General features: G+C 39.0%; 1 protein-coding gene across 2 annotated transcripts in view; it reads left to right on the forward strand.

The window, feature by feature from the left end:
- The window catches only part of NEK1 (NIMA related kinase 1), a 122,511-nt gene extending 106,154 nt beyond the window's left edge, over nucleotides 1-16,357 (forward strand). For both annotated transcript variants that reach the window (XM_075860259.1, XM_075860260.1), the window contains 5 exons: nucleotides 8,675-8,832; nucleotides 10,129-10,358; nucleotides 10,795-10,928; nucleotides 11,742-11,874; nucleotides 15,599-16,357. In XM_075860259.1, coding sequence (XP_075716374.1) covers nucleotides 8,675-8,832; nucleotides 10,129-10,358; nucleotides 10,795-10,928; nucleotides 11,742-11,874; nucleotides 15,599-15,612 — 669 coding nt within the window. In that variant the 3' untranslated portion in view covers nucleotides 15,613-16,357. The remainder of the gene's footprint in view (nucleotides 1-8,674; nucleotides 8,833-10,128; nucleotides 10,359-10,794; nucleotides 10,929-11,741; nucleotides 11,875-15,598) is intronic.
- Nucleotides 16,358-20,544: the final 4,187 nt, after the last annotated feature.

Raw genomic sequence — 20,544 nt, forward strand, 5'->3', positions numbered from 1 at the left:
CAGCCGGGGGTCTAATAAAGGCCCCCAGGCTGCCTGGAGTGAATGCCTGCTAGATCATGCCGCAGGCATGACCTAGCAGATGCCTGTCCGTGTTAAACGGCCAGGCAGTAATACACTGCAATACAAAAGTATTGCAGTGTATTATAAATGCGATCGGAGAATCGCATATTCTAGTCCCCTAGTGGGACTAGTAAAAAAGTGAAAAAAAAGTTTAATAAAGTTAATTTAAAAAAAAATGTGAAAAAAAATGAAAAACACACCTTTTCCCCTTACAAAATGCTTTACTATTATAAAACCACAATAAAGTAAAAAAGTTACACATATTTGGTATCGCCGCGTCCGTAACGACCCCGACTATAAATCTATTACATTATTTAACCCGCACGGTGAACGCCGTAAAAAAAAATAATAAAAAACTATGGAAAAATTGCTGTTTTTTGTGAATACTGACTTTAAAAAAATGTAATAAAAAGTGATCAAAAAGTTGCATCTACTCCAAAATGTTACCAATAAAAACTACAAGTCGTCCCGCAAAAAAAGAGCCCTCATACAACCGCATCGGCGAAAAAATAAAAACGTTACGGCTCTTCAAATATGGAGACACAAAAACAAATAATTTAGAAAAAAAAGTGTTTTTACTGTGTAAAAGTAGTAAAACATACAAAAACTATACAAATTTGGTATAGTTGCAATCGTAACAACCCGCTGAATAAAGTTATTGTGTTATTTATACCACACGGTAAACGGCGTAGATTTAGGACGCAAAAAAGAGTGGCGAAATTTCAGATTTTTTTCTATTCCCCCCCCCAAAAAAAAGTTAATAAGTTAATCAATAAATAATATGTACCTAAAAATGGTGCTATTAAAAAGTACAACTTGTCCCGCAAAAAACAAGACCTTATACAGCTATGTCGACGCAAAAATAAAAAGGTTATAGCTCTTGGAATGCGACGATTGAAAAACGTAAAAAATAGCTTGGTCATTAAGGTCCAAAATAGGCTGGTCATTAAGGGGTTAAACGTATGACCTGCTGAATGTGAGGCAGAAACCCTAACCGTAAGCTACAGGCTGCACTGTTATATATGAGAGGATTTTCTCTACCCAGATATTCAAATAGTATTATTCTTCACAGGCATAATATACTGTTGTATACCAGAACTTTATAAGTAGAAAAAAAGTAGAAGTGTTCTGAAGTAGAAGTCTCCTAATGAAATTAAAAAAATGACATTAATTTTTGGTAAATTTAACATATCTAAATATAATAAGAGCTTAAAAATTACAATAAAACAGCTTTTTTAAAAATACAGTAAATAAGATAGACATATTGGTTAATACTCACAGCCGTAAAACCCTGAACAATACAGCTAACGCATGACATGATTTATGATGATTTATGGAGATCGATAAATGGTGTAAAAGAAAAAAAAGACAGATTTGCTTTGTTTTTTATTTTTTATTTTCCCCATCATAAAAGTTAATAAAAATAAAATGCTTACTCATGTGTATTGCAAAATATCACAAAAAAAACTACCATTTGTTTTAAAGTAAAAATAAAAAAGTTATGGCTGTTGGAATGTGGGAAGGCAAGAACACAATAATCTCCTGGCCATCTGACCAAATGCAACACCCAAAATTCCAGAAGTGAAAGGATTAAATTAGAAACTTTGCAGCATGGAGTTGCCTCTCTTCGTCTTAGGTTATGTTCACACATGGCCTTTTATTTGCGGTTTTTGACACTCTTTGGTAAAAACAACAAGAAAATCTTTTTATGTAATAAAAAAAAAAAAAATACACACAAAAAAAAAATGCAGCAAAAACTTAGACGAAAACACCATGTGTGAACCTTAGTCCCACTGGCTGCATTATTGTATATATTATACTGAGTGGATAAAGCGGCCCAAATAAACCTGGAGCCTAAAAAAATGACAACTCCTCTTGCAAAAAACAAGACCTCCGAGAGCTATGCCTACATAAAAATAAAAACATTATGGCTACTGTTATGGCTATGAATGCCAGGAAGGTTAAATAAAAAAAGTAATTATTCTGTCAGCACCCACATTTTCTAACAGTAAGGTCTTATTCACACGACAGTGAAAAACGGCCGTTTGATGGCCGTCCTTTTAACGGCCTTCCCATGGCCGTTTTCAGAACAATGAAATTCTATGGGTGCATTCACATGGCCGTTTTCATAACAATGATATTCTTTGTGTGCATTCACATGGCCGTTTTTTTAACGGCCCGTGAATAACGGCCGTCAAAAAATAGGACACGTGCTATTTCCTGACGGCCCCCATAGAAGTCAATGGATCAGTTTTTAATGGCTGTCAATACATGTAACAACCGTTAAAAACGGATCTGTTACATGGGGATTGGCAAGGGAACTACTAGTTCCCTTGCTTGCTATCGTTGGCATACTCACTGTTGCAGCGCTGACCTCTTCAGGTGTGGTCACTCGTCTTCAACGGTTTGAAGTCGCCTCGATGATGTCATCGCGCCGTCGCGCTGCCTTGCCATATCCCGTTCAGACGAGTGACCACACCTGAAGAAGACTAGAGACGGCGCTGCACCTGTGAGTATTTATGCCATTGTTGTATTGAGTATGTAGGCAATCATATACAGGGAGGTGTGTGGCATCAATTACAGGGGGTCTGTGTCGCATATACAGGGGGTCAGTGTGGCATGATCTACAAGGAGGCTGTCTGGCATCATATACAGGGAGGTGTGTGGCAGCAACTACAGGGGGTCTGTGTCACATATACAGGGGGTCAGTGTGGCATCAACTACAAGAGGTCTGTGTGGCATAATCTAAGGGAGGCTGTGTGGCATCATATACAGGGAGGTGTGTGGCACCATATACAGGGAGGTGTGTGGCACCATATACAGGGAGGTGTGTGGCACCATATACAGGGAGGTGTGTGGCACCATATACAGGGAGGTGTGTGGCATCATATACAGGGAGGTGTGTGGCATCATATACAGGGGGGCTGTAAATTAGTGTCTAGGTGAACATGTGACCTTCCTTTGGGTGTTTTCAGGGGGCTGGGACAAAAAAAAACCTGACCAATGAAATTCATCAGTTTTTTTTTAACGGCCATGAAAAACTGATGTAAAATGGATGTCAAACGGCCATTAAAAACGGACAGACGGACTGATAATGGATGAAAATTTGGAGACAAACTGATGCAAAATGGCCATGAAAACTGACAGTTGATCAGTTTTTAATGGACATTTTTTTCACTGTCATGTGAATGTAGCCTAAGGCCTCATGCACATGACCGTGCTCGTAATTACGACTCGTAATTACGAGCACGGGCAGCCGGCCGCTTTTGCGAGCCGTGCTCCCATTATAAAGTATAGCAGCACGGCCCGTAAAATAAAAAAATAGAACATGTTCTATTTTTTTAACGGCACGGGCACCTTCCCGTGAGAAAACGGGAAGGTACCCGTGGCTAACAGAAGTCTATGGGCCCGTTATTGCGGGTCGTAATTACGACCTGCAATAACGGGTGTTTTTACGGTCGTGTGCATGAGGCCTAAGAGGTTTCAATTACAAACTTTGTGACATACAGCTGCATCTCTCCTTCGTATGGTATGCTCACACATAGCATTTGTTGTTTTTTTTTGGTAAAAATTACAGTAAATTATATTTAGAAAGGCAACGTTTCGACCCGTAATACACAAAGGGTCTTTCTCTGTGTTATAGCCGCACAGATCCCGGTATCCGGAGCTGTGTACTGCTGTTAAGTTAGATAAACCCAGTCTGACATGAGTAGTGGAACAGCAGCACACGTCTCTCGGTGTAGGAAAATATTCTGTATTCATCAGCATCACATAAAGAACGCCAACGTTTCGACCCGTAATTCACAAAGGGTCTTTCTCAAGCTTAATACAAAGTCTAAAAACATCATCTTAAATAGGTACAATGTATCACATGGTACAATTTCAATGAGAATACCTCCAAGTTATCACACAGGTGTCTTATCAATTAGTGGTTGTTACATAAGTTATCAATCCACCCTCCTTATAAAAGTGTCATCAGTGTTTCACAGCATATGTATATCACAGCAAACCTACAATTACACATCCTCAAATCTACTTATAAAAGACTGGAGAAAGGAAAGGGAATTGCTCAACGCACCACAGCTCCCATCATCATCTCCACGAGTCATACTGCGCATGGCCCTTAGGCCCCATGCCCACTTAGTTTTTTTTAGTCAGGGTGCTCTCCGTTATTTTAACTGATCGCACCCTGACACATTCATTTCACCTAGATGTTCACTAATATATTGTATGTTCATAGCTACTGGAGATTATGGATATGATATGGGGATTTGCTCACCGCACACCAGTGATCCCAACGCCGAGAGAAAGAATTTAGTTTGAAGTAACAAATTTGACTATTACTATTTCCTCCCACCTCCCTTTTTCCATGGTCTATGAGATCGTTATGACCTTTACACATTGTACTCCCATATATAATAAATTTTGAACCAATTGAACGGAAGTGGATGTTTATTTAATGTTATGCTATGATGCTGTACTACAACTACATATGATGAATACTTCCCTGTAACTTTAGAATTGCCCTTGATGGTAAGAAGGAGTTCTTTTTGGCTGTAAGATCTAATACATATTCACACTCTTGAATAGTTACAGGCATCTCTAGGCACGCGGTTATAAGTACGGAGTGCTGAATATAACGATATAACGTCCCTCCCACTCGGATTCTATTGGTGGAGTATGGTCGTGTGACCTAGTTGCCTGGTTACAGTGTCTCTCGCTGTAACACACTTTGGGTTTGATATATACATAATATGATGGGTTTGCTTGACGGAACATTGGATCGAGTGTTGAGCTGGGAATCAGAGGCTAGTGTATGGATCTCCCTGCTTGATTAAATTTCGGATATGGCCAATAACACTCGTGGAGGTGATGCTGGAAGCTGTGGTGCGATGAGCGATTCCCTTTCCTTTCTCCAGTCTTTTCTAAGTAGATTTGAGGGCGTGCAATTGTAAGTTTGCTGTGATATACATATCAATCCACCCTCCGTATAAAAGTGTTATCAGTGTTTCACAGGATAACTTATGTAACAACCACTAATTGATAAGACGTCTGTGTGATAACTTGTGGGAGGTATTCTCATTGCAATTGTACCATGTGATACTTTGTACTTACCTATTTAAGATGATTTTTTTAGACTTTGTATTAGGCTTGAAAAACCCTTTGTGAATTACGGGTCGAAACGTTGCCATTCTTCGTGATGCTGACGAATAAAGAATATTTTCCTACACCAAGAGACGTGTGCTGCTGTTCCACTACTTCTACTTCGAGGATTACATCATGTCAGACTGAGTTTATCTAACTAGCTCCGGATACCGGGATCTGTACTGCTATAACAATTTGAAATTTTGTAAATTATAATTATCGTTTTTACTAAAAAAATAAAAATATAAAAAACATGACAAAAACTTCACTAGCACCATTACTGATGTCTCATATACTGGGTTGATGAAACAAGTCGAGGCATATGTGGGGCCACTGCAACTCTATCGCCTAAGGGCTTGTGTAGACCTGGAGCCGGCCCTCTGTAGCATGTTTGGAATTATTATTGTTTGATTTTCAGATAGCACTGTGGACCTGTAAATTGCTGGGTACTGTTTCTATGCCTGGCACCTAGGGAACAGAAAAAATGGGCTTAAGCTGAGATTGGAATGTGCTGTTCACTTCTGAGAAGGCTTTTTATCAACAACAATAACCTATAAATGCCTCATGCCTCGCCTTTTAGAGAAATCAATCAATTTTGTTTGATGTGAAAATGTGACTGTAAATTCTAGCACAGTCTACTTATATATCTATACAAAGTCACAAAAAGGTTTCTAGGAAAGTGATTCCGCAAGTCCTTATGCTCTTGGAAACATGAGCTGTAAAACATATATAACATTTCACACTTTAACGTCATTGATGGTGTGTTTTTAAAGGTTGGATATGACGTGACTCATTAGACCTGAAGTGTTACAAACCAAATTATGACAAATTACACACAAACTTTGTGTGGAAGCTTTGACTCGTGTATGAAAGTTTTTTGCCTCTTTCTACTTAGAAAAGTGGTGAAAAACACAACAAAGCACAACCTGACGCTGGTTTTAGCCTTCACCGGATTCATCAAAGGGGCGTACACTGCATAAGGGAGAGATAGGGGCACGCAGTGCACCAGTATTAATAAATCCCCCATCCTTCTAGTGCCAGTGAGCATTGTCATAAAGACCCTACCAGCTGGATCTCTGCAAGGTACTTTTCATGAGGCAGTGCACAAAATTGTGCTGGTTGTCCTTGGAAACAAATAACTCCATTGTCAAACGTAATTTAAAAACTTTGCTCTAATTATGTAACTTTCATTTAAGTTCCAACAATGCATTGCAATCTGATAACTGGAAACATGAAGAATATTGTATTCTCTAAAAAAAAAGAAATCTATTTATAAACTTATTTAACATTTTATCTAAATATATTAACCGATATGGTATAGAAATATTGTTGTCTGATGTCTGAGTAACAGCAATGCCTGGCAGAAAAAATTCCAGGTTCACTGGCATCTTGCACAACCGGGTAGAATATTTCACTTACCAGCACGAAAACCGAAATCTTGCATGATTAAAGTAGATATTCCAAAACTGCTGTGTGATCTATGGCCGTACATTATCTATATAACAGCCTGGTCATCAGCAGAATATTAATATATCCGCTTAGCATGCATAGCAGAGCATATTCAAAGAGAAAGTCTTAAACAGATTACCCCTTTCGGGTGGTGCCACACGTGCCATTTTAATGCAGTTTTTGAAGCCAATGCCAGGTGTGGATTGTAAAGGGAGGGGACGTATATAGGAAAGATTCTACTTCTTTTTCTTTTGCAATCCACTCCTGGTTGTGGCTTGAAAATCTGCATCTAAATTGTATGTGTGAAAGTATCCTTAGGCCTGTTTTGAAGTGGAAACTGCTCCAAAAAATAGCCGAAACCGCCTCCCATTGATTTTAATGGGAGGTGGAAGCATTTTGTCCCGCAAGCTTTTTTTTTTCTGAGTAAAAAAAAAAAAAAGCAACATGCTCTTTCTTCAGGCGTTTCCATCTCTGACCTCCCATTGACCTCAATGGGAGACAGAGAAAGTGACTTTTGCAGGCGTTTTTTGCCTGTGGCGCTGAACGACCACGGCCGAAAAACCACGCCACAGAGTGCAGGCAGGTAAAAAAAAAACGAGTGTGAACTAGGCCTTTAAAGGGGTTTTCATAATCAATATTCATCACCGATCCATAGGATCGGTGATAAATATCTGATCGGTGGGGGTTGGAACTATGGTACCTTGGCCAATCACGAGAATGGGCTTACCTTGCCATTCCTGGAAGCCCCATATGAATGGAGCAGTAGAGCGCATTCTCTGCCACCACTCCATTATTTTTTTATATGGCTGCCGGAGATGGACCGTATCATTTTCATCACCTCTTTATTAATTACATGGTTGACCGTAGTAGTGAATGCTCCAACTGCACCAGGACTGAGAACGGTGCTTAGAGCTGTGTCACATTAGCTGCTACAAAATCGCTTAAGATTAATGGTTTTTAAAAATAACAAATATCTCCTTACAAGAAGTGATCGCCAATCTAGTATATTAAAATGATGCAAGTGGCTGCTTGAAGTTCACACAAAGTGGAAGCATGGAGTGGTCAAAGTCAATGATTGATCTACAAAGGACAAATAATCACCTGCACAACAATGTTTAATAAAAATCAGTGTGATGCAAATGAGACAGATTCTACCAGGCGATTATATAGAAGTACATATTAAGACCCTTAAGCAGTCTTTCACGGACTCTTTATATTCCCGGAGTACGTTAAACATTCAGATAAGAACCAGAGTAAAACATCAAACCACTATCCGCATTGCAGTCAAATGTACATATGACTACAGATATCACTCTGGTTACAAAGATGCACCCTGCAGTACCTTCAGCCATGAATGAGTTAATGACGACCCTATATAAGCTACTAGAAAAATAAGAAAATTGAATGCTTACATTGACCCAAGCATCCAAATACATATTCACATGCATGGATCTAATTGGTGATCTAAGGAAAGGTCATGGGTCAGTGGATGGAATTTACGGTATTTTTGGTGGGATTTTTTATTTTGTTGAGATGGAAACTGATCTTTTTTTTTTTTTTTTCCTTTTCTAAAGTCCGTGTCTGGAAGTACTTTTACAATGGAGCAGAATTAAGTGTGAGAAAATAAGTGTGAGATTTCACAGCTTTCTAGATGCCTAAACGGCAATACTTTTCTTTTTAACTGAAAGATGAAAATCTTCCTATACTACTGTCCTCTAAGAAAATATGGAAGAAATGAACGTCTGCATTTAACATTATGGGATAACCCTGCTCGCTTACATTGTCAGGACTATATTTCATGTAATGCTTGTAATGTGGGCCAGGGTCTAGACAGGCTTCTCCCTATACCTCCTCTGGGTGCAGAAATCTAGCCACGCTACAAAGCATCAGTCTTTGTCATAGTTAAGCTGTAAACAATAGTCAATGGTACAAAGACATACTTATTATCATTCATTCTTTAAAAGTAACGCATTTATTTTAGGCCAAGAAAAATGTCAGTTTTTTTTTTTCCTGGTCTTAGATGCTGAGGACCTGCTCGCTGCCAGATCTCTCTAAGTTGTTTAAGACCTTGGTGGATGTACCTAGTGTGGCTGACTTGCAGGGTGAAGAGCAACTAGAAATAGAGGACATTGAAGACGAGCCTGTACAAGATGCTGATCATTCAGATTCTGAAGACACGTGAGTATTACGCCGTCTTTTAGGAGCATAAACACTTGTCTTTAATTGCCATTTTTGAGAGCCCTAAAAGTCTGTCCATTACAAGTTTATGTATTCCAACTTAACAGAACACTGCATTCAGTCCATATACTGCACTGACCCAACATAGATGCATTACATTTATATTTATATATGTATATATTGTGACACATTTAAGTATAAAGAGAAGATTGTAAAACTTTTTTGCTTTACTGAATGATTACATTATATTTAGGGTGATTAAAAAATATTTGCTGCATTCAGATTTTGTCACACACAAGATTTATCATCTATCCATAGAACAGGTGATGTGTTGGAACCTCTGTACTGGAGATCGGTGAAACCCCAACGGTCTAAGTCTCCCATTACCCTTCACCAGCATGTGCGCAGTGAAGAGGGATTTGTATGGAGCTGTGGTTGATCACCCCCGCTGCCACTCTGTACAACTCTATGGGAGCTATATAAACAGCTGAGCTCCCTAGTAAATAATAACCATAGGGATGGTTTCCTTTCAATTAAAGCCTATGGGCCAGAGCCGGAATAATGCAGATGTGGGTGATGCAGCTTCCTGGGATGTAGTTGATGTTTCTGGTTTAAGGCAGATTGCAACAGCTCCCACTCGTAGCAGAAGAAAATCCATCACCATACTTTGCTGCGTATTTGCTGTGCGGAATCTGCAGCAAATCTGCTATATCTGAACTTAAAGGGGTTTTCCGAGGTTATTTGGGAAAAATTGTTTACTACGTAGATTTAAGAAAGTAAAAAATTTGAAGTACGCTCCTTCTTGAAAAGATTTGTTTCCAGCGCAGCTGCCCGCTGCTTCTTCTGACGCTGGTCCTCCAGGTCCAAATTACATCCATAGAAACCAATCATGGCTAGGCCCTGTGTCATTATGTTGTTCTGGCACAGTAAAGGCGCTTTCCGAAATCCACCCGGATCTCTGAAAAAAGCATTTAAATAGTCTCTATACGACTTATGGATATGTGGTACTTTTGTTCTTGTTTAATTTTCTTTGTTGACTTCCTACTGCTTAATGATTTATGGAAATTACATGTATTACAACGCATTAATGTACCTAATACATAAGATTGTGTAAGTTTGGATTCATGTGATTTTTTTTTTACAAAAGTTCAATAAAAATTTATTGATTTAAATAGTCTCTATACAGAGTGGTGGTTTACATACTGAGCAGAGCAGGTATCCTCTAGAACAGTGGCAATGTATCTGTCACCTCAACAAGTTCTTCTTTTATTTTATACTTCTTTCGATTGTTTGCAGTATGTTTGGTGAGACAGACCGAGATTTGCAGGAATTACAGGCATCAATGGAGCAGTTACTAAGGGAAGAGTCAAATGACGAGTACTGCGGAGCTGAAGATACCATGAATGAAGATCAAAATAAAATGAAGGAAGAAGAAAATAATGATGCAGAGCCTGAGGAGGCTGAAGTGGAGGACGAGGAGAATCCGCAAAGCAGTGAAAGTGCAATTAATGAAGAATGGCAGTCAGGTACTTTTCTTAGATTTCTAATGCCAGCATGCCGTTCACACTTTCTGTCAAGTCGCAGTTATGTCGGATTACCTGGCCATGCAGGAAGAGTTCTCAGAGCATATCCCTAACTAGGACAGCTTTCTAACAGTTACTTCTAAACAACTGTAATTTATTATTGATTTCATTTTGCTTATATAGTGCCATGCGAACCGATACAGTAGAGCTGTACAGAGATCATCAACCATCACATCAGTACCTGAGAAAACCCACTCAGGCACTGGGAGGACATACAAATTCTGATTATTTTTTTTTACCATTGGTCAGTTGATCCAAGTACCACAGTCCTGCAAGGGAACAGTGCTGACCACTGAGCGATCGTTTCGCAAACTGTACAATATTATCAATCTTCATGTTATCATTGATTTTCATGACATTTAATCATTTGTGTCTCTAGATGACAGCGGTGAGGATTTTGAGAATGAATATGATGAAGGTGATAGTGTTTTTGACCATCTGGAGGAACTAAGGCTGAAATTGGAGCAAGAGATTGGCTTTGAAAGGTTTATTGAGGTTTACAACAAAATAAAGGTAACATTTTTGCTCTATGCAATTAAATATATTTGCATCAATTATTTCTTAGGCAAAGTATTTGGCATCAGAAATCAAAATAGTGTTGTCAAGTGTGATATTTATTTCTTCACAAGACTAGTGAGCAATGTAATAGTGTAAAGGGGAACGACCTATTGATGATCTACATGTATTCGGTTTCAAATTGATTCTGTGTCTTTAAGAAAAAAAACATAAAAAATGTTTCATTATATTGATAGTTCATACGTGTGCCTAAGTCCCGACTGTTCCTATCCTATCCATTTAGTTGACATGACTATTAGCTCTACTTCCTAATACACTACTCTGTGTGAGGGACAACCCTTATCGGTGCACACAATGGCTGCAATAAATTATATCTCAATCCCAATTTTAATTAAGAAACTGCTGCATGGGTCACTTTAGTAATGATTTTGCGTTACGTTGCATGTTCCCTATCAGTGGCGAATATATATTAGTAAATAATTTACATTGTAATTTAATTGTGATAGTGTAAATGACTATAAGTTTTCATGTATTTGTGTACCTTTAGAATATGTTCACATTTGTGTTGTGGCTTCCGTTCATAACAGAAGTGACAATGTTTTGCCAGATCCGATGTACGATGGATAGCATTGGCGCTTGACGGACCCTATCGATATAAAGTAGTTTCTGTCTTATTGATGGGAAGAATAGTACTGCATGCATCTCTATTCTTCCCATGTAATTCGCCAGGGCTAACGACGGAAGCTCCAAAAATAGCCCTAGTAGGAATAATTTTTCATTCTTTTTATATATATATATTTTTTTTGTTAGGCCATACATGAAGATGAAGATGAAAATATTGACACATGTTCAACACTTATGGAAAAAATTCTAGGCAGTGAGCACCTGTATTTATATCCTAGGATACTCCGCCTCGTCATGGCTGATGGAGCATACCAAGAAGGTTGGTTCTGATTTTATTGCCTACTACTGCCCATTCCACACTCCTGGCTATTGTGACATAAAGGAAAACTACTTTCAGTAATCTTTGTTTATAAGACTAGTAGAAGTTATGGCTTTCTGTAGACTGGGAGTCCATATATAGTCCATCTCAACTTGTAGTATGCAGCCTGTGACAGAGTGGGGAAATAAATTCTTTATACACTACCGTTCAAAAGTTTAGGGTCACTTAAAATTTCCTTATTTTTGCAAGAAAAGCACAGTTTTTTTCAATGAAGATAACATTAAATTAATCAGAAATACACTCTATACAGTGTTAATGTGCTAAATGACTATTCTAGTTGCAAACATCTGGTTTTTAATGCAATATCTACCTAGGTGTATAGAGGCCCATTTCCAGCAACCATCACTCCAGTGTTCTAATGGTACATTGTGTTTGCTAACTGTGTTAGAAGGCTAATGGAGGATTAGAAAACACTTGAAAACCCTTGTGCAATTATGTTAGCACCGCTGTAAACAGTTTTGCTGTTTAGAGGAGCTATAAAACTGGCCTTCCTTTGAGCTAGTTGAGAATCTGGAGCATTACATTTGTGGGTTTGATTAAACTCTCAAAATGGCTAGAAAAAGAGAGCTTTCATGTGAAACTCGACAGTTTATTCTTGTTCTTAGAAATGAAGGCTATTCCATGCGAGAAATTGCCAAGAAACTGAAGATTTCCTACAATGGTGTGTGCTACTCCCTTCAGAGGACAGCACAAACAGACTCTAACCAGAGTAGAAAGAGAAGTGGGAGGCCCCGCTGCACAACTGAGCAACAAGAACAGTACATTAGAGTCTCTAGTTTGAGAAATAGACTCCTCACAGGACCTCAACTGGCAGCCTCATTAAATAGTACCCAGTGTCAACGTCTACAGTGAAGAGGCGACTCCGGGATGCTGGCCTTTAGGGCAGAGTGGCAAAGAAAAAGCCATATCTGAGACTGGCTAATAAAAGGAAAAGATTAATATGGGCAAAAGCACACTGGACAGAGGAAGATTGGAAAAAAGTGTTATGGACAGACGAATCGAAGTTTGAGGTGTTTGGATCACACAGAAGAACATTTGTAAGATGCAGAACAACTGAAAAGATGCTGGAAGAGTGCCTGACGCCATCTGTCAAGCATGGTGGAGGTAATGTGATGGTCTGGGGTTGCTTTGGTGCTGGTAAAGTGGGAGATTTGTACAAGGTAAAAGGGATTTTGAATAAGGAAGGCTATCACTCCATTTTGCAACGCCATGCCATACCCTGTGGACTGCGCTTGATTGGAGCCAATTTCATCCTACAACAGGACAATGACCCAAAGCACCCCTCCAAATTATGCAAGAACTATTTAGGGAAGAAGCAGGCAGCTGGTATTCTATCTGTAATGGAGTGGCCAGCGCAGTCACCAGATCTCAACCCCATAGAGCTGTTGTGGGAGCAGCTTGACCGTATGGTACGCAAGAAGTGCCCATCAAGCCAATCCAACTTGTGGGAGGGGCTTATAGAAGCATGGGGTGAAATTTCTCCCGATTACCTCAGCAAATTAACAGCTGGAATGCCAAAGGTCTGCAATGCTGTAATTGCTGCAAATGGAGCATTCTTTGACGAAAGCAAAGTTTGAAGGAGAAAATTATTATTTGAAATAGAAATCATTATTTCTAACCTTGTCAATGTCTTGACTATATTTTCTAGTCATTTTACAACTCATTTGATAAATATAAGTGTGAGTTTTCATGAAAAACACAAAATTGTCTGGGTGACCCCAAACTTTTGAACGGTAGTGTACGTTGTCTAATGTTTAAAGAGACTGTAGCATGTGTGTGTTCGGTACAAGCAAAATGTCCCATTAAATGTTTTTTGAAGCCCCATAATAAATGTAAATAGACTTAATATGCGTTAAGCTGGCAAAAAATGAGCAATACCGTTCAAATCCCCCGCTGCTGATACTTCTTTGGTCCCCTGCTAAGTATTGTCTGCTTCGCTGCAGCGATGATGCATTATCTCATCATGTGACCTAAGCAGCCAATCACGGACCGTTAAATTCGTTATTTTAGCACATTTTCAGTGACTAGCCACAATAGGCTGACGCTTCCTGTTTTCTGGAACTCGCTTGTCAGCTTTGTTGTATAGACTCAGGGAGAATGACAAAAATCATTATATAGACTTGCATTTAATTAACCCCTCAACGACGAGCGATGGATATATCCGTCGCAGGTGTTAGTTCCCGCATAGCGACGGATATATCAGTCGCTCTGATCGGGTGGGTACTGCCAGTGTACCCACCCGTACAGCGGCAGGAGCATGGCTGTTATACACAGCCGGGCTCCTGCTTCAACAGCCGGAATCGAAGCTCGCTCCAATTCCGGCAGTTTAACCCATTAGATGACTGTCAATAGCGACAGCGACATCTAATGTGTTTGACAGAGGGAGGGAGCCCCTTCTTTCACCCCATCGGCACCCCCGCAAAGAAATCGTGGGACGCCATTGGGTTTCCATGGCAGCCGGGGTCCTAACAAAGGCCCCCTGGTCTGCCTTCAGCAACTGCCAGAGGCATGGCCTAATAGATTGCCAGTCCGTTTTACACTGACCGGTATACTAAGTAGACCAAAGAATTATATAAGCGGTCAGCAGATCGCATGGTGAAGTCCCCTAGTTAAAGAACGTTTATGGAAAAAAAACAAAAAAACGATTACAGATAAAATAAAACCACTTTTTTCCCAAAACGTGGTTTTATTTAGGAAAAGTGTAAAAAAAAAACAACACATATATGGTATCCCCGCAATCGTAACGACTCAAACAATAAAAGTTAACACATTAATTAAACTGCCCGGTGAACGGCGTCCAAAAAAACCCCACAAAAAACAATGTCAAAATTATTATCTTTTCTCCCATTCCCATCATAAAAAATAAAATAAAAGTTAATCAATATGTCCCATGTACCCCAAAATACTACCAATGAAAACTACACCTTGTCCTGCAAAAAACAAGCCCACATATGGCTACATCGACGGAAAAATAAACCTGCGACTCTTGGAATGCGGCGATGCAAAAGCAAGTAATTTTTTTTTTTTAAGGGTTTTTATTTTGCAAACATCGGAAAACATAAGACCGTTACATATTTGGTATCCCTGTAATCGTGCCGACCTATAGAATAAGGGTAACATATTGTTTATGCCACATAGTGAACAACGGAAATTTATAACGTGAAAAACAATGCTGGAATAGCTGTTTATTTTCAATTCTTTCCTAAAATAAAGTTAATAAAAATTAATATATTATATGCACCCAAAAATTATGCAATTGAAAAATACAACTCGTCCCGCAAAAAACAAGCCCCTATACGGCTATGTGGACGGAATAAAAAAAAATTATGACTTTTAAAATGCGACCGTGAAAAAACAAAAAATAATCCTTGGTTATTAACATGTAAAATGGCCTGGTTATTAAGGGGTTAAGGAAACTAAAATAAATACACGAGACAGTCCCTTTAGCTATCCATGCGTTTTGCTTATATTGGCAATAATTGTTATTATTAGCGACTACCAGACCTGTGAAAAGTATAGGTAGAAGATATGGTTTATGTTGAACAGGAAAGCTTCTAATGTGTTCTTCGTATCTGTATTCATGTATATTTGTATCATTTATCTCCCTTTTGTCTGTGTTTTTTTTTTTCCTAACTTTTTATTTTTTTGCTTATATTTCCACTAGACAATGATGAATAAATATCTCAGGATCCGCATATCTGACATTCTGCTGCTTGACTATCTGCGTCACATTTAGCCATTCCGCTGCAAAGCCTATTTTTTTAATATAGATGATAATTTTCTATCTGCATGCAATGTGAGAATCCATATGTATTCATCCATACTGTATACACATGAGGTATTTATTACTACTTGGAAGACTGAACATGAATGGTCCTAGATCAGAGCAGCAGAGCCATAATTTATTACATATTTCTATTTTTTTGTTGATGTGTTCGTGCTGTCCTATTAAATCTAGGACATGGGTTTCTGGTGTCATTGATACGTGCACTAATGTTTTATTACTAAAGCCAAGAACGTGTTTTGTCTTGGGCCTCACACGTCATATACAATTTATTTCCATTCACTTTCAGTGCGTATTGGATTTTTGTTCTCCCGTTTCTGGTATTTCTTAATTGAAATATGTTTTCAATCATTTGTTTATTTCTAATTTATTTGTCTGGTTGTGTTAAGATCCTAAGAGAAGATTCAGGATTTCTTCATAAAAATAATTAGGAAAATAATTATAGGAAATAATAATTAATAAAAATACCAGTCTCTTGTTTAGTGCGATCATATGTCAGTCTTAGAGCTGGCTGATATGTTACTTTTGCATAATTCATATATTTCCAGAATTTTGCTGTCAAATGTTAAAATAAGCTTTTGCAGTTCCATAACTCACATTTGTAATCATACTTAAAGAGGCTCTGTCACCAGATTTTGCAAGCCCTATCTGCTATTGCAGCAGATCGGCGCTGCAATGTAGATTACAGTAACGTTTTTATTTTTAAAAAACGAGCATTTTTGGCCAAGTTATGACCATTTTTGTAGTTATGCAAATGAGGCTTGCAAAAGTCCAAGTGGGTGTGTTTAAAAGTAAAAGTCCAAGTGGGCGTGTATTATGTGCGTACATCGGGGCGTTTTTAATACTTTTACTAGCTGGGCGTTCTGATGAGAAGTATCATCCACTTCTCTTCAGAACGCCCAGCTTCTGGCAGTGCAGACACAGCCGTGTTCTCGAGAGATCACGCTGTGTCGTCACTCACAGGTCCTGCATCGTGTCAGACGAGCGAGGACACCGGCACCAGAGGCTTCAGTTGATTCTGCAGCAGCATCGGCATTTGCAGGTAAGTAGCTACATCGACTTACCTGCAAATGCCGATGCTGCTGCAGAATCAACTGAAGCCTCTGGTGCCGGTGTCCTCGCTCGTCTGACACGATGCAGGACCTGTGAGTGACGACACAGCGTGATCTCTCGAGAACACGGCTGTGTCTGCACTGCCAGAAGCTGGGCGTTCTGAAGAGAAGTGGATGATACTTCTCATCAGAACGCCCAGCTAGTAAAAGTATTAAAAACGCCCCGATGTACGCACATAATACACGCCCACTTGGACTTTTACTTTTAAACACACCCACTTGGACTTTTGCAAGCCTCATTTGCATAACTACAAAAATGGTCATAACTTGGCCAAAAATGCTCGTTTTTAAAAAATAAAAACGTTACTGTAATCTACATTGCAGCGCCGATCTGCTGCAATAGCAGATAGGGGTTGCAAAATCTGGTGACAGAGCCTCTTTAAGGGGATATTCACTTTTAACTCTTAAAGCGTATGTCCACCCTTAGACTTTTATAGTTAATGTATTTTAACACTTTGTAAATATATTGCATTACTTATATTGTACTGATCCTAAATTGTATCCTGTATTATAATTCAGATCTGTATTCACAATTCTGCTTGCTCTGAGTTGTATTCTTGGAATTATTCCTTATACGAGACACTCTACAGTAATCTGATGTAGGTAAGAGTAAGGCGGAGTTCACGTCACAGATTTCGTTGCAGATTTGATGCTGATCTCAGCCTTCGCATTGGAGTAAAATCTGTATTGAAAATCGACAACAAATCTGGGAGGTGTGAATCCAGCCTAAAGGCCCTTTTACACGGGCCAGTTATCGGGCAAACGAGCGTTCACAGAATGCTCATTCCCAATAATTGCCCTGTGTAATCAGGGCAACGATCAGCCGATGTACGAGCAATCATTAATTTATCGTCTGATTGTACCATTTACACAGCCTAAAATATTATCACGGTCGGCAGCACATTTCTCTGTGTAAACAGGCAGACGTGCTGCCGAAATGTTATAAATGTATGCGGATCAGCGATCGTAGTAATGAGCGCTCTTCCCCCATACATAGCTTCTTGTGAAAGAGGCAAACCAGCACTGATCAGCGAGCTGTCTCGTTGATCAGTGCTCATTATTATGGCCAAAATGGACTAGTGTAAAAGGACCCTGACTCTTCCACTACATTATTGGAGCTCAGCTAAGTTGTTAAGGATCTGTCTGCGAACAAGCTTGTTGGCGATTTCCATTGATGACGATCAGAATTGCGAATGCAGCTCTAATCAAAGACGGTAACGCAGGGTTAGTAGAAGAGAAGTATTGCAATGTATTTACAGTGTTTAGGAACTGCAGATGATGTGACTGTGTTTTAGAGCTTCAGTGTCACCCACACAAACAAGTAACTTCAAACCTGCTCCGGAAAAGTCACACTACTTACTCTTTTTTTCTTTTTTAACCAGTTCCCTTGTGTTACTTCTCATAGTGTTACTGTAAAAAATGTTAACACATTTTGGTGCCCAGTCTAATAGGCCAATACGTGTTAAAAATGGACTTCCCCTTAATGTCAGTTTTTTGCTTTCATGATAATATAATACACATTATTTGCCATAATAATACCTACATTATGTTTAATCAGAAAAAATTATTATATAAAATATATTTGAAACATTATCATTAGAATTAGAATATGTTTTTGTTTTAATCCTTTGGAGAGCAACTTACAAAGCATTTGCATATATTATAAATCAAACAATTAAGATTGAATAATGATTTTGCTAGGAGTTTATATGTATATTATTTCTAACCCTTCAAAATAAAGACGTTCTGTAATTTTGTACGATTGTCCAGTTTATTTAATTACTACATACTTTACTGCATGAACTATACTGAAGGTATGAGAATCATCCTTAAAGGGTTATCCCACTATAAATATTACTCAACGATCGCGTTCCCTTCTAAAATAAAAAAAATTCCAAATTAACATCCATTTATAAAAATGCCTGTGGAGAAAAATAACTTACAATGGTGTCCATAGTAGCGCCCCCTAATTTTTCTTTAGTTCACGCTTTCTTTCTCCACCTTCACTTACTACCTGTGGTGGACATGCATGTGCATTTGGTTCATGCCTTTCTCCTAAGTCACGCACTGATCCACCTGTGAAGTGGCCAGGGTCTTCTCCTATTGTGCTCCTGCACTTGTCAGCGTAGGACCAGGAGCATGCGCGGTGCAGCTAGATTCTAATAGACAAATGCAGAAGAGCGGTCAGCGGCGCCAGGAAAATCTATTTCACCTGCACTTAGTGCGCCTGTCAGCGGGAGCTCTAACATTTATTAGCAGCACAAGTACAGATAATCTGGGAAAGTAGAAGGGCTGGGACTACTTTTATGTTCAATGTGCGGAGGCAGACAGCAGTGCTAAACGGGGCAAAGCTACCACGAGCCGCAATGCACTCCTGTAAGTTCAAGCAGTAGGGGAATCACGTGGGGCACACTGCTCCCCCCACCCCCACAGATGCTGTTCTTAACACAGAAGATTGGTGAATAAATGGGCCACAATGGCTACAAAATGGCCTCATACAGATGGTGTATGGTGATTTTAATTAGAAAAATAATCTCCCAAATGCCCTTCTTGGTCCTGAAATTCATAACATTATCTTTTTTAATCAAAGCAAAGGTCTCCAAGCCAGAGCTGACTTCTACCTAGCTAAAAAATGATCAATTCACTTCCGGTACTGAATATAGGAAATCTGATGATAAAAGTGTATTAGGTCTCTAATGTTATATTTTTCTTTAATTTGAATATGTTTCATATATACTTGGGCATTAGTCATCGATCACTGTCTGAAAACTAGACCGGAATACATGACATTTCTATCTTTGGGTATGTACAAGTTTGTTTTCTGCTGGCCAAGTGTCTTAACACGTTTTGGATTTCTTCCCAATAAGCTCCTTAATTCACGTACATAAAATGCTGAAAGACAAGAACTGCTGATGAACATCTCAACTACTGGCATGTAAAACAAGAACTGCTGCTTTTTAGTAACCTGAAGTAAAAATGTCTGTCTTTTGTTAAAAAGATATTGAAAACGTTGTCTGGATGTAACTTCTCAGAAACTTGTGTATACCAGACACTCGGCGGTATTCTTAATTTGATGGTGTTTAAAATAAGGAAGTAAAATTCATAATTGTTCCAAACTTTATAAATTCTTACTCGGGAAAAACAATGAGTGCTTAGATCCTGTAATGTTAAAGAAAACCTATGACCAATGGTGAAAAGGGGAGGAGGGGAATAATTTTAAGAAGCAGACCGTACCCTGCTTCTGTCTATAGTGGATTAAGTATTGCTCCGGCTATACACACATCCAAGTGTCCTCTCCCCAGTGGGTCTACTCCTGCCGCGTGCATGTGATATTCTGCATTCTACATTGCTTATACACAGTGTTCCAAATTATTATGCACATTGGATTTAAGGGTCATAAACATTTAATTATTAGTTTTTCAATTAAACTCATGGATGGTATTGTCTTAGGGCTCTTTGGATCATTGTAATCAATCTCAGACACCTGTGATAATTAGTTTGCCAGGTGTGCCCAATCAAAGGAAAACTACTTAAGGCTGGATTCACACAAGCACATTACGTCCGTAATGGACGGAACGTATTTCGGCCGCTAATCCCGGACCGAACACACTGCAGGGAATCATGCTCCTAGCATCATAGTTATGATGCGATACTAGGAGTCCCTGCCTCTCCGTGGAACTATTGTCCCGTACTGAAAACATGATTACAGTACGG

The sequence above is a fragment of the Rhinoderma darwinii genome, chromosome 1 (genome assembly GCF_050947455.1).
Source record: "Rhinoderma darwinii isolate aRhiDar2 chromosome 1, aRhiDar2.hap1, whole genome shotgun sequence".
In the NCBI taxonomy this organism is placed as follows: Eukaryota; Metazoa; Chordata; class Amphibia; order Anura; family Rhinodermatidae; genus Rhinoderma; species Rhinoderma darwinii.